General features: G+C 51.9%; 1 protein-coding gene across 1 annotated transcript in view; it reads right to left on the bottom strand.

Annotated features, from left to right (window-relative positions):
* The window catches only part of Rnf213 (ring finger protein 213), a 92,940-nt gene that overhangs the window by 26,656 nt on the left and 52,846 nt on the right, over positions 1 to 13,438 (bottom strand). Inside the window, exons 29-41 of the mRNA XM_071603976.1 lie at positions 12,767 to 12,903; positions 12,135 to 12,230; positions 11,126 to 11,244; positions 10,184 to 10,303; positions 9,639 to 9,766; positions 9,153 to 9,297; positions 8,771 to 8,909; positions 6,442 to 6,633; positions 5,546 to 5,691; positions 4,311 to 4,465; positions 2,975 to 3,187; positions 2,646 to 2,827; positions 1,961 to 2,081 (exon numbers count right to left, since the gene is read on the bottom strand). Of these exons, the coding sequence (XP_071460077.1) occupies positions 1,961 to 2,081; positions 2,646 to 2,827; positions 2,975 to 3,187; positions 4,311 to 4,465; positions 5,546 to 5,691; positions 6,442 to 6,633; positions 8,771 to 8,909; positions 9,153 to 9,297; positions 9,639 to 9,766; positions 10,184 to 10,303; positions 11,126 to 11,244; positions 12,135 to 12,230; positions 12,767 to 12,903 (1,893 nt within the window). The remainder of the gene's footprint in view (positions 1 to 1,960; positions 2,082 to 2,645; positions 2,828 to 2,974; positions 3,188 to 4,310; positions 4,466 to 5,545; positions 5,692 to 6,441; positions 6,634 to 8,770; positions 8,910 to 9,152; positions 9,298 to 9,638; positions 9,767 to 10,183; positions 10,304 to 11,125; positions 11,245 to 12,134; positions 12,231 to 12,766; positions 12,904 to 13,438) is intronic.

Below are 13,438 nucleotides of genomic sequence, written 5' to 3'. Positions count from 1 at the left end.
TGTGGGTGAGGACTGGGGTTGTGGCTTGGTGGTAGAGCGCTCATCTCACATGTGTGAAGCACTGGGTTCCATCCTCAGCACCACATAAAAATAAATAAATTAAATAAGGGAATCATGTCCATCTATAACTAACAAAATAATATTAAGAAAAAATGTGGGGCTGGGGTTGTGGCTCAGCGGTAGAGCGTTTGCCTAGCACGGGCAAGGCCCTGGGTTCGATCCCCAACACCACATAAAAATAAATAAATAAAGATATTGTGTCCAACTACAATTAAAGATATTAAAAAAAAAGAAAAGAAAAGAAAAGAAAAAATGTGGGTGAGGATGTGGGGAAAAAGGCACTCTCAGACATTGCTGGTGGGACTGCACATTGGTGCAACCGCTCTAGAAAGCAGAAAACTTGGAATGGAATCACCATTTTACCCAGTTATCCCATGCCTCAGCATATACCCAAAGGACTTAAAATCAGCATACTACAGTGACACAGCCATATAATGTTTATAACAGCTCAATTCACAATAGCTAAACTATGGAACCAATGTAAGTGCTCTTCAGAAGATGAATGGATTAAGAAAATGGGTAGATATACATTATGGAATATTACTCAGCCATAAAGAATGAAATTATGGCATTTGCCAGTAAATGGATGGAAATGGAGCCTATCATGCTAAGTGAAATAAATCAATCCCCCAAACCAAAGGCTGAATGTTTTCTCTGATATGCTGATGCTGACTCACAATAGGTGGGCAGGGTGGGGGTCGGGTAGTGGAGGTTCACCAGATGAGATAGAATAGGGGGAAGGGAGGGGAATAGGAATAGGAAAGACAGTAGAATGAATCGGACATCACTTTCCTACGTTCACATGTGAGTACACGGCCAGCGTAACTCCACATCGTGTTCAACCATATATGTCTGATAGGTCAGAATGCACTCTACTGTGACGTACAACTAAAAAGAATGACAGCAACAAAACAATAGGGGGAGCCCTCTGTTCCCCCTGATCTGGGGAGTCACAGCTTCTGGGACACAAGTCCCTGTGCTTCTCCTTTGCTATTTATTGCAAAGCAATAAAATGTCTTTTTCCTGTTTCAAAAAACGCAAAAACAAAAACAAAAACCTCTCAAGTTCCATGGTCCATTAGCACACTCTGTGAAAGGTCTCCTGTGCTTTCCAGCTAGACAAGGGACTTAGCTCAGGGCGGTGAAACATGAGCTGGAGGGTGCGTGGGTCCTGGGTGCAGCTCAGGGGCCAGTGCCAGCCCGCACGTGTGAGGCCCCGGGTCCCAGCCGGACGGCCACAGGCTCTGCAGCAGGAACCAGCCTTCGAAGACCAGCGGCTGGAAGGTAGTTGTTGAGGAGGACAGAGGGGCAGGCAAGAAGCAGTGTGGGCACCTGACCCTGGGAGTGAGCAAGCCCTGGCCTGCACAGACCATCCTGCACAGGGCCTCGGACATTCTGGAAAAGTCGGGGTGCGCTGGCACTTGGCACCTGTGCCAATCTCCTCTTAGAGCATTGGCCTGCATTCAAAGGCCGCACACCTGTCTGCAGTGGCCTTGCACAGACACCCTGACAGAGGGCACTAAGGAGGCCAATGGCTTCTACCCACAGGGGGTACTCATGAGACAGTCACAGGACCAAAGTCATGTTGTGCTGGGTGGCCGTTGTTGCTAGACAGCCTGGCCACAGAGATGGTGGCTTTCTCAGAGAAAGCCACTGGTTGTACCGTCATAGCTTTATCTGGTACTGGAAGCAGAGGCTCAGTGGTCGTCTGTTCCCATAGTCCCACTGATTGCTCCAAGGTCATCCTGGAGGTTGGTGGAGCCCACCCCTTTAGCCCTTGCAAAGCATCCACAAGCAAGTTCCACAAGCAAGTTCCAGACAAAATGCATGCATTCCCTATGCTGCTAGGTGAGAGCCCAGCACTGACCTGCATCCCACCAAGAGACGTGCCCAGTGCTCACCTTGTCCAGTGAGAAGACGTACTTGGTCACCAGCTGGCACAGCTCAGGAATCTGGCTCTCAGTCCCCAGGAGCACGTGCTCCACAAAGAGTGCAAGGGGGAAAACCCGATTCCACTGGGTCCTGTACAAGAGGGTGTCACACACTCAGCTCTGACAGAGCACTCTGAGACAGGAGGAGGAGACGAGAGGAGAGGGCAGGCTCCAGGCAGCGCGGGAAGGTAGGCTGACAGGAGGGGTTACCCCCAGCCCTGCCCTCAGCAGTGCTCCTGGCCAGCAGGACTTGGCGTCTCCCTCTGCTACCTCAGCACACACTGCCACTGGGCACAGGGAGTCCCTCTTGACACTCACCGTCCAGCACAGGTTGTGACTCCCTCAACCCTGAAGGCCTGCCCCTCTGCTTGCCCTGCCCGCCGTGTCCTTCCACCGGCTCCCTGCCACCACTGTAGTTCTCAAGGTGCAGCTTAGCAACCTGCCAGCCTTTTTGGGCCCCGGGGCACCACGGCCTATGTGCACGTGGCTCTCCTGTCTCCAGCACCTGTCGACAGGCTTCGTCAAGGCACCGTGAGTGCCCAGAGCCCCCTGTGTCAGAAGCATGTGCCCGCCCTGCTGCTAAGTGCGTCTCGACCTGGAGCCCACGGGTGAGCGCAGGCCCAGCGGGCCAGGGACAGGCGGGCCCAGGTCTCACCTGAGCTCCGCAGCGACAGCTCTGGCCACGCTCCCGCTGCCTTGCAAGTACCCGTCGGAGCACACGAGATCCAGCGGTATGGACAGCTTCCTCACCAGCTGCAGCCAGGCCTGGGCACTCGGCTTCAGGGTGTCTCCCGTCAGCATTTCAGCACAGGCCACGGCGGCCAACACATCCAGTGTCTGGGAGGAGGACAGCGCTCGTGTGACCCTGCGGGACCCCGGCCCTGCACCCACCCTCTTCTTTGCCTGTGGCTCCCATGCCCCTGAAGGGTCTCCCTTGCTCCTGGGGATGGGCCAGGGCCTGGGCCTCCCACAGGGCCGTCCTACCATCTCACTGCCAACGATGTCGTGCTTCTGTGCCGCTTCAGTGAGGCTCTGCAGAACCTGCGGGTGGGTGGTCACGATTCTGGAGAAGTTGTGCAGCCGCGTCCTGAAATGCTGATAGGCCAGGTGCACCCATGGCAAGCAGAGCCCGTCCTCCGGCCTCCCTGAGGCTGCTCGCAGCTCACAGACGCAGGACCACAGGGCCATCTGCAGAAACTGGGGTTTCGAAGGGTTTTAGTATGCATTTTTCAATTATAAAGAGATGTTTTCCTGCGGGAAATCAGAACTATTCAAAAAACCACGGAAAAGAAAGAATTACAAACCAGACTTCACATTTCCCGACTGCTTTTCAGTAGAGCCTCTGGCCACTTTCCTAGCTACGCCTTAGAATCATCCACAGATCAGGATCTGAGGATTTTTCCACTCAAGATTAGACTATGAGAATTACTCTATCACTTACTTGCGGAACACATCATTTTCAATGGTTGCGAAACAACCATTTTAAAATGGCCATACTTTAGTGTGTCCCTCCTTTGTTTATTTGGACACTTAAATCATTTCTAATTCTTCATGATCAGAAACAAAGCTGGAAGAGCCTTTCTGGGACACCTGCCCTGGCTCTGCTGGCTCTAGCAGGATGGCCTGCAGCTGGGGACGAGGCGCTGTGACCACCTGCCACATAATCGCTGCTCAGCACCTGCCCGGGAGGCCTCGCAGTTCCACCATTCCTTTTGAAAACTTGGTTTTGCCAAATGGGCAGGTACAAGTGGCATCTGAAGACTGTTAATGTTCTCTTGACTTTGGTGGGTGGGGGCTGAGCAGGTGAGCAAAGCTTTCCAGACCCCCACACGATTACACTCTGTGTAGCTGACTTGTAGCTTCTACCTGTTTTAAAAAATCAGGATATATTCTGCTGATTCCCAAGAAAACCCTGCTGACCTTCCATGGCGCTGGCTGCAGTATGTTCTCCCACACCCGCCACCTCCTTTCACCGTTCTGAGTGTGGCTACCAGGCAGCCGGGTGGATTTTCTCCAGAAACAGAAAAGTATCAATCGTTCCACTGAATTTCACTTATTATACTCATCTTAGGAGGTCAGTTACATTAATTTTGTCAAGAGAAACTCAACAATTTAAGGAGGTCTCCAGGAAAACTGGAGAGCTTCTCAAGGTGCTAGAATGTCCCATTCCAGGAGGTGTTGGGGGGTGGCGAGGACTGGCCTGTGGTCTGAGCAGCTCAGAGGATATTCTCAGCCTGGCACCAGCCCTTGGAAGCCGAGTTCCTCTTTGTCCCTAGTCCATTCGTGCAATTTCTACACTTGACCTTGAATGGACACCTACCTCCAGCTCCTCTTGGTTGGACACTCTCATGGTCAAGAGCAGGAAGTCCCTTGAGTAGCACTGAACCAGCTCTTGCTGCTGATCTTCAGGGAGTTGGGCAAGAAACATGCCCAGGGGAGTCTGCTGGAAAATTTCCACTAACTTCTCTGACTGTCCTGCAGGGAAGAAGCCAGAGTGGCTTGAGAGAAGCAAAGCCACAAGCTGAGAGAAGCTCGCTGCCCAGGAAGGACCCACAGGCTAGTACAGCCCCCCGGGGCAGCGTGGAGACAAGGTCCTGTTGGCTGCTTTACAGGAATAGAGAATGGAGATGTCCAGACGAGGGGACACGGAAAGGAAGGACACGCCACCCCAACAGGAAAGCACGTCTGAGGTAGCCTGAGTTTTGTGCTACACGTCTGTCGGGTGCAATGGGCCCAGGAGTCCTGGGTTCCCAGGGCATCAGGACCGAGTGGGCTGCTCTTCAGGGCTGGGGTCAGAGCCTGCACCACCCGAGAGGTTTGCCTCCAGCAGGTGGGGAGTCTGCACACTCTGGGGACCAGCAGGACCAGGCCGGGCGCTGCCCCGAGTAAAGAAACACCCTCTCAGCAGGAGACAGACTGCTTCCAGGGGACAGGGGGAGAATATGGAACCGGAAAAGCAAGTTCACTTCGAGTGTACTGACTGGTTCTCCAAGTAAATGTTGAAAAGATGACTTCACACGTGAAGCATGACTTCTCAAAAAAGTCATTTCCAAAAAAAGCACTGGCATTGGCTTTTCTGGAATGACTATTGCCAACCCTCACCCCCAGAATGTGACAGCAGAGCACACTGTCTAGCTCATGTGACTCAGGAGGGAAAAAAGAGGATACGCCCCTTTTGTTGCCAGCAGCTGTTGAGAAAGCTTAAAGGGGAAGTTTCCCGGGTCTGAGCCTCAGGACAGGACAGTGAACTCGCAGCAGGTAGGAAGCTCCGGCAGCTGCTGGAACAAGCTCCAGTTCACCAGACTGCCAGCCAGAGAGCCACCACATCACCTAACGGCTCCTTCACAGTGGGACTTAAAGGCTTCAGCAGAAATTCCAAAATGAAAAAAAAAAAAAATATGAACTTTAGCCTGTTCCACACGCAAAGTATGAAAACTAAAAGTCCTGGAATTTACCAGGTGCTAACCACTGTCAGCCCGATTGAGGCCAGGCAGCCTCTCTTGGGGACAGGCTGCTTTACAGGGCTGAATCAGGCCCGACTTGAGCAGGGCTCACCTTTTGTATCCGTGATATACTGGGCCTTGACCCACAGCTCGTCCAGATAGTCCCTGATTCTCCAGCTGAAGGGGACACTATTGCAAGCACCCTCGGGAAGGCTCATATGGTTCTGCACCACAATGGAGGACATCTCACTCTTGGATCTGCAGTGGGGTGAGGTGAACAAGAATTGGTTCCTGAGACGGTGCTCTGAATACCAGAGGACGTGTGACACAGTCCTCAAAAGGTGCTGTGGGGGGGCTAGTGTTGTGGCTCAGCGGTAGAGTGCTCGCCTGGCACACGCAGGGCCCTGGTTTCAATCCTCAGCACCACATAAAAATAAATAAATAAAATAAGCGTAATGTATCCATATATAACTAAAAAATAAATATAAAAAAAATATTAAAAATAAATACCGTGGGCCAGAGTTGGCTCCATGGTAGACTGCTTGCCTGGCACATGCAAGGACCTGGGTTCCATTTCCCAGACCACACAAAGCCAGTCAGGGACCCTGCTGTACAGGAATTGGAGACTGCCTCACAACCCGTGTTTACAGACAGAACGGAAGCAGGCCACATGGGCAGGTTTCTGGTGCTGGCACCTGTGCCTCTCCTGCATCTTATTTGGCTACCTTCCAGAACTGGAGTCTTTGCAATCTGAACAGGAATCTGGGGGAGGCTCGACACAGAACTGGGAAGAGCACAGGGGGACACGCTTTCTCAAAAGGGCAGTGTCCCCACTGCACCCGGATTGAACCTGGCTTTCTCGCTCTAACAGGTGCCCTGAGAGAAGGAACATGGAGAGAGGACACAGAACAAAGCTGCCAGGATGCCTGGCCTCTGAGCTGGGTCCAACAATGTTCCGCTTCCCCAAGTACTGGGAGCAGCTGAGGTGCTGCGTGGATTGTCACTCACCTTGTGTTATTCAGCACAAGCGGAATATTCAGGAACTTAGTGTCACGGAAAATAAACATCCACATGTCCTGGACCCAGACTGGGGAGTGTGCTCTGATCAGAAGCTCAAGGTTGCCATCTCTGTCGATGAAAGAGATCATGCTGGCCAGCAGAGGGGTGACCATGCCTTGGACTCGCTTCCAAAGGGTGTGCCTGCAGCAGGGGCAGACAGAGGACAGGGGACAGTGGCTTAGCACAACAGCCAGTTCTGTGATCTTGATGTCTCCTTAAGTATAACAGACTCACAAATACAATTTTCTTAAGTTTAGAAGCAACACAAGAATGGAACTTAATTCTACATCTAGTAACAGTAACTAGTATTTTGAAAAAGTAGAATAAATATTTGCTGCTTTTTAATTCTTTTTAAATATTTTTTACTTGTCCATGGACCTTCATTTTATTCATTTATATGTGGTGCTGAAAATGAAGCCCAGTGCCTCACACATGCTAGGCAAGGGCTCTACCACTGAGCCTCAGCCTGAGCCCCATGCTGCTTTTTTATATAGTGATTTTTTCAGAACAAGCCATCGAGGTTCTATAAACAAATCAAATCATCACCAAATTCACTAAAAATAATAAATATTGCAAGAAGAAAAATCAGCTGTAGATAAAATATAATAAAGATGAAGAGACCAAAGTAAATTTGATCTAGATAACGTTAAACAAGAAAACACGGTCATCTAGAATTCAGCCTTTGTTGTTGGTGTTTCTGTAACTAACCCTGAGTACTTTAGAGTGACTGTGGTTAATTGGTTGAATTAACTACATTTCACTTTCATATTAAATTGTGCTTTTACGTAACAACAAAACTTCCACAATTTCTTGTGGTAAAGGACAAGAATTACAAATTGTGTTTCAAAAAAAAAAAAATGAGGGCTTTTGTATGAAGAGAACACTTCTGAATATACAATATCCAGTATTCTAGGAGGATTTAAAAACATCTACTGAGAGAACAAATATCCTATTATACAAGAACATCACTTAAGACCCCCAAAATAGAACATGCACAGAGGATGGTAGGGTGAGGTGAAAGGGGCCCTGGGCTGGGCACAGCTGAGCATCCTGGGAAGTGCTCGAGAGTAATGCAGTCCCCTCAGAGGGCCTCCAAGAGACCGAACTCAAACAACTTAAGAATCAAAAAGAATATCGAAAGCAACAGGCCACATAACATGGTGAACTAAAAACCAGGGCTTGTGATGTAGAGGACCCCAAGGAGCCAGCTATCTAGCCCCGAGGGTACGTGACATTAAGTCCCAGATACACAGTGCTGGTGAAGTGTCATGACGTCTCATGGCCCTGCCAGCCCCAGGTCCAGCTGTTCCTGGACATTGCAGGTGACCACAGGGAGGAAGCCTGTCCTGAGTGCTGTGGAGTCCACGGGGCAATGAAAACGGAGGCCAGCAAGGCCAGAGCAACAGCGGCAAAGGGGCGACGGGAACAGGGCTTGGATGTGTGCTAGGAAATGGAGACCGTCCATCGGGGAGGCGTAAGATGTTCAGTGTCGGTCTCACAAACCCCTCTAGGAGGTGTAGTGGGAAGGGAGTCAGGAGCACAGGAGAGAAAACCCAACAGAGGAGGCTCCACAGAGGGGAAGCCCGCACCCGGGCCCTGGCTGCCCACACTCTGCCTGCTCCCACACTCCCACTGCGGCCATCCGGGGAGAGGGCCTGGAGCCAGGGAGTCGGGGGAGAAGGGCAGACCTGGGGGACCATGGAGGACCTCAGTGGCCTGAGATATCTCTGCCAACAGGTGGGCTCAAGCACCATCTGAGATCCCATGCATGCTCCTGTCCCCACAGCACAGGGTCTTCAAAGGTCATCTGAAGACTGAAGACAAAGGTCCACAGCCAATAAATGACACTCCAGGGTCCTAATTTTGTTCTTCTGTTACTTCAAGAAGTAGGCTGGGAAGATAATTTCTGCTACTTCCCTGCACACCACCATCTCAATTTTAATAACTAAAGGCAAACTGGCTGCGGTCTATGGCATGCTGGCAAACATCCTGTGAACATTTTTTTGTTTGTTTTCTATTATGAAAAATATTAAGCAAACAAAAGCAGAAAAAGGAGGCCAACAACCCCCATGACCACCATCCATGACCACAACCAGGTGACCAACAATCCCCCATGACCACCATCCAGGGGACCAATACCCCTCAAGACTACCATCCAGGTTTGCTTTGGGCTCTTGAAGCAGAAATAAAGCTCTGCATGCTCAGAGGTAGAGAAACACCTGCTGCGCTCCCTCAGCTGGGAGGGCGGAGGTCCCCACGCCCTGGCCACCCTCCGCACCTGAAGGTGCCGGCCTCCTGGAGCGCGTCCTGGTTCGCAGCCTCTCGCCCCACCCACTCCTTCAGACTGCGGAGCTGGTTCTCTTCTTGCTTCTTCAGAAGGACAGAGAGGCGCTCCTTGGATATCCGCAAGAACGCGGCTGTGAAAAGGCAGAAGGGACAGAATCTGTTGCACACAGGGGCACCAAGTTGCAGGCTCTATGGTGCTGCTTGTCTGGCTTCCCCAAAGAGGGAAGCCTCGGGCCCTCTGGGCAGGCCAACTCTAGAGCAGAAGTCTGGAGACGGCCTCGGATCCCCACTACACCAGCTGCCACGCCAGCTGCTGCCCACTGCTCAGGAAGGGCCTGCTGGAGCAGGGTGAGAAGCAGGGACCCGACTCGTACCACTGCACCTGCCGACTCCGCTCAAGAGGCTGAGGAGGACGGTGACTCTCCTCACGTTGCGCGGGCAGCTCTCCTGGTCCCGGAGCATGCCCACGGCACTTTGCACACAGCTCCGCAGCAGTCGGGTGGTGTCCAGGACCTGTGCCTGCCAGGGAGACAGCACGTCGTCTGCTGCTGCCGTGGCCAGGGAGGGTGAAAGCCAAGCTCCCCGAGAGGATGGCCTCATGTGAGTCTCCAAGGCGAGGCCGACCTACCGACCTCCCTGGGCTGGGACCTGTGTGCTGCCTGACCCCCTGAGGACCACTGGCAAGGTGGTGGCAGACATCAGGGATTTCGTCAGAGGTTGAGGGAAGGGGCAGAGCTACCTAGGGGGCTTCATAAAGAAGGGAATGGCAGATCTTGTCCTGGTAAGTCCTGACAAGTGAAGAGAGAAGTCAGGGGTCAGCCTGACCCTAGAACAGCTGCACGGGCTCCCCCAGAACTCACATCACTGTCCCTCAGATCCGCAGCCTCACACCCCATCTCCTCAGGACCTTCCCTTTCCAACTCCTCTTCTGTCACCTCCCCTGACTTGCTGGTTTCTGCCTCCATCACCTCCTCCTGGTTGCCTTTCGCTGCAAGTGAAGGAAACACGATCAAGTTACCACTTGGAGAAGGAAGGGGTGGGTGGTACCACATCTGTGCTTCGGCTGCAGTTGGCCAGCATTTCCCCTGTCCCAAGCTTCCATGGCGGCCCCAGATCCTCCAGATCAGCACAAAATCCACTGGTCAGCTGGCCCACAGCCTGGGCTGAGAGCTGGCACATGACCCACAGCACACCAGCTGGTACCCTGGGTGCGCTCGATGGCCCTCAGTGGCCCTGGCGATCTGGACTGTGAGCCGGGCACATCCTGAGTTCCTGCAGAGGACAGGTGCTGAGACCAGAGATGACTCAGGCATGGCAGCACCGACTCCGGCACCACAGAAGGCTGCCGGGCTCAGCTCCTTCCACCTGCCTTCCCCCACCTCCCAGACTGCCACCTACAACTCACGCTCAGGGCTGCCTCCTGGCATGAACAGCTGGCTGATGGTGAAACTCTGCAGCTTGGTCACATCAGAGGCCATGACTGTGGACCTCCGGAGGTCATCGATGTGCACAGACCTCCACAGTCCTGTGAGGAACAAGGCCATGAAGTCTTCTCAAGTCTTTGCGGCTTTCTTCTTACCAGTTATAAGCAAGGACACACCTCTGTCCAGATTTTTAATCACACTACTTAGCCAGAGGGACAATTAGTACCTCAGAGTCTATGCTCCTGAACCACCAGACACTACATCCACACCAGCATGCTCACCATCAACATGAGATTGAGCCTGACTAAATGGTGTGCAAAGGCTGCATGGATCCAGTTTGTGGTTCTTTTTTTTGGGTACCAGGGATTAAACTCAGGGTCACTCAGCCACTGAGCCACATCCCCAGCCCTATTTTGTATTTTATTTAGAGACAGGGTCTCACTGATTCGATTAGCACCTTGCTTTTATAAAGGCTGGTTTGGGACTCACGATCCTCCTGCCTCAGCCTCCTGTGCCACCTCACCCTGCTCAGTTTGTGGTTCTTTATGTTCATCTCACTGTACTTACTGTATCATACTTAGAAAGGGCTACAAGGTGCTGACGGGTTGGCTCTCCACCTATGAAATCATAAGACTTATTTCTCTCTTTCCAGAATAACAATTGTCTTATATAATCCAGCTGGTGACCATTCCACAGAAAAAGAGATGGGCTGATTTGAAGATAGTGTTTCCCCAGAGCAGGCGCAAGAGCAGAGCAGGAGCATGGGCCAGGCCATGCTGACACAGCAGCAGATCCCAGGGCGAGGGCTGTGGCGGGGGGCCCAGAGACAGCAGGGGTTGGTATCTGACCTGAATGTGGGCAGCCTGGGACCAGAGAAGCAGCTCAGACCTACGTAAAGACAGTCACTCGTATTTTGGCCCTACCTCCATGGAATCCCACGTAGGATGCTCCGCTGCCCATGCGGGACAGTTTTGTGATGAAATAGATGAAGACACAGCCCTGAGTTCCTTGCATTTTGTTGACTTCATTGATGGCAGAATACCTATCAAGAGAACAAAATTAAAACAAAGCAAGCAACTAAACAAAAGCCCAGTCGTGATGTGGCTGCTGAATGTCCCAGGAGCTGTTGGGGGTTTGGCCACATTCCACACCGCCAGGGGCCACCACATCTCTGTGACAGGAGGAGGGTGGCTTCCTACTGGCAGGCTCACTTCCTCCCTCTCGTTGCTGACCAGAACCCCCACGCAGCACTCCTCAGGGGCCACATGTGCCAGAGCAGGGGGCTTGCCAGTCTTGCCATTTCGAGAGAGTACCCTGTGGTTCTGTGTCCTTGCAACCCCCCTGTCGGATCAGGCTGGACCTTAACTTGTACTAGGGTCTCAGTGCTTTAAAAAGGCAGAAGTCACTCTTAAGTGACATAAGGTGACAGAACACAGCTAATTCTGAAAGCATCACATTTCCTCTATGGACACTATAAAAATGTACATAAATATTAATTTATTTACATAGTCTTACTGCCCTTAAACTTGTAGTAAGTTATTTTCTTTATATGCAGTGCTGGAGATCTGACCCAGGGCCTCAGGCATGCTAGGCAAGTGCTCTACCACCAAGCTGCACCCCACACTGTCCTTTAATTCAAATTGTGCAATTCAAAACCAAAATGACCCAAACATGACTGCAAACACAGGCTTTAACGCGTTCTTCCACCCACCACGAACATTCCATTACTGACGGGTCTTGCATTTCCCGCCTTTGGGCCATTCCTGGCCTTTCCCTTCATCCTTTCCTCTCTAGTGTCTCTAGCCCATGTCAGGGGCTGGGAGGGAGAGACTTTCTTGTCTCCACACCATTTTTCAGGGAGGAAATTCTCTAAGAGGTCCTGGGTAGCTTTTGGCTTACAATGATTTTCTGAGAAAAATCCCAAGAACATACTTAGCTGACGCAACCAGCTGAGCACTGTGAGCGCCGTCGTCAAAATCCATCTGGACGATGAGGATTTTACATCTGGCCGTCTTCACTAAGCTGCTTCTGAAAGAAAAAGGGATCACCCAAGTGAGTCCTCTGTCCTAAAACACGGGAGCCACAGATCAAGGGCTGAGGCAGGAGGGCCGCAAGTTCCAGGCCAGCCTCAGCAACTCAGCAACTCAGCAAGATAGTGTCTCAAAATCTAAAATAATAATAATGAAGGGCTAGGGACGCAGCTCAGAGGTAGACTGGCTGGGTTCAATCTCTAGCACTACAGGTGAAACAAAACAAAAACATGGATCACAGTACTCCACAAAGTGAAGGGAAATTCAGGCCATGCAGAACCCAGCATCTGGGTGGGGTCCCCCTCCACAAGGTGAGGACGCAATCCACTGGCGAAGGAGAGGCCTAGGCAATGCTCAGGAGACAGGTGGACATGACTGTAGACAAGGCCACTTACAGCTGGGGCCAGAGGGTCACACCAGGGGACCGAGCAATGACCCTCTCAGAGTTCCTGACAAGTGGTTACCACGCCCTAGCACACAACACCGTGAACCCAGGACATAGGCCAAGGGTGATGGGCAGGCAGGGCATCTCACCGGACTTCCTTGAGGAACGAGTACTCAGTGTCAAACTGTTGCAGTGACAGGATCACGGGCTTCGGGGCCAAGCCCTTCACGTCCTCCCCTAGGGCCTCGCAGTCATGGCTCGTCAGCAGTCTGGAGAAGGTGGTGACCTGCAATGTGGGCACACAAGCCATCAGCTGAATTCAAGCAAGGGCACAGAGCACTGGGTCCGAACCCGGGGTCGGTGGGCATTCGAACAGAAAGAAGCCTGACCCAGAGCAGCTTTTACATGCAAGGATGGCTGAGGCGAGGATCTCCAGGATCAGCAGAGAGAAGACTTGCCCTGCCCCAAAGATGCCTCGGTCTCCTTCTAAGATGCCAACGTCTCTCTTTCTGCTTTGGTCCCCAGCTAAAAGCCTCCTGATCCTTTAGGGCTCAGCTGAAAACTAGAGTTAGCCTCCACCAGCTCTTCCTCCCTCGGCACTTTGCGGTTCTCTGCCATGGACCACGCTCCACAGCGCAAACCCAGCTGTTCGCGGCACACGGGACCTCAGCTCTCCAGACCCCTTCTTTTTCTTTTTTTCTTTGTTTTTTGTTCAGTACCAGGGTATGAACACAGGAGAGCTTAACCACTAAGCCACATCCCCAGTCCTTTTTTATATTTTATACAGAGACAGGATCTCGCCAAGTTCGAGGGCCTTGCTA

Source organism: Marmota flaviventris, chromosome 17 (assembly GCF_047511675.1).
Source record: "Marmota flaviventris isolate mMarFla1 chromosome 17, mMarFla1.hap1, whole genome shotgun sequence".
In the NCBI taxonomy this organism is placed as follows: Eukaryota; Metazoa; Chordata; class Mammalia; order Rodentia; family Sciuridae; genus Marmota; species Marmota flaviventris.
Note: the sequence above shows the minus strand (reverse complement) of the source record. Positions and strands in the feature narration are given on the sequence as shown.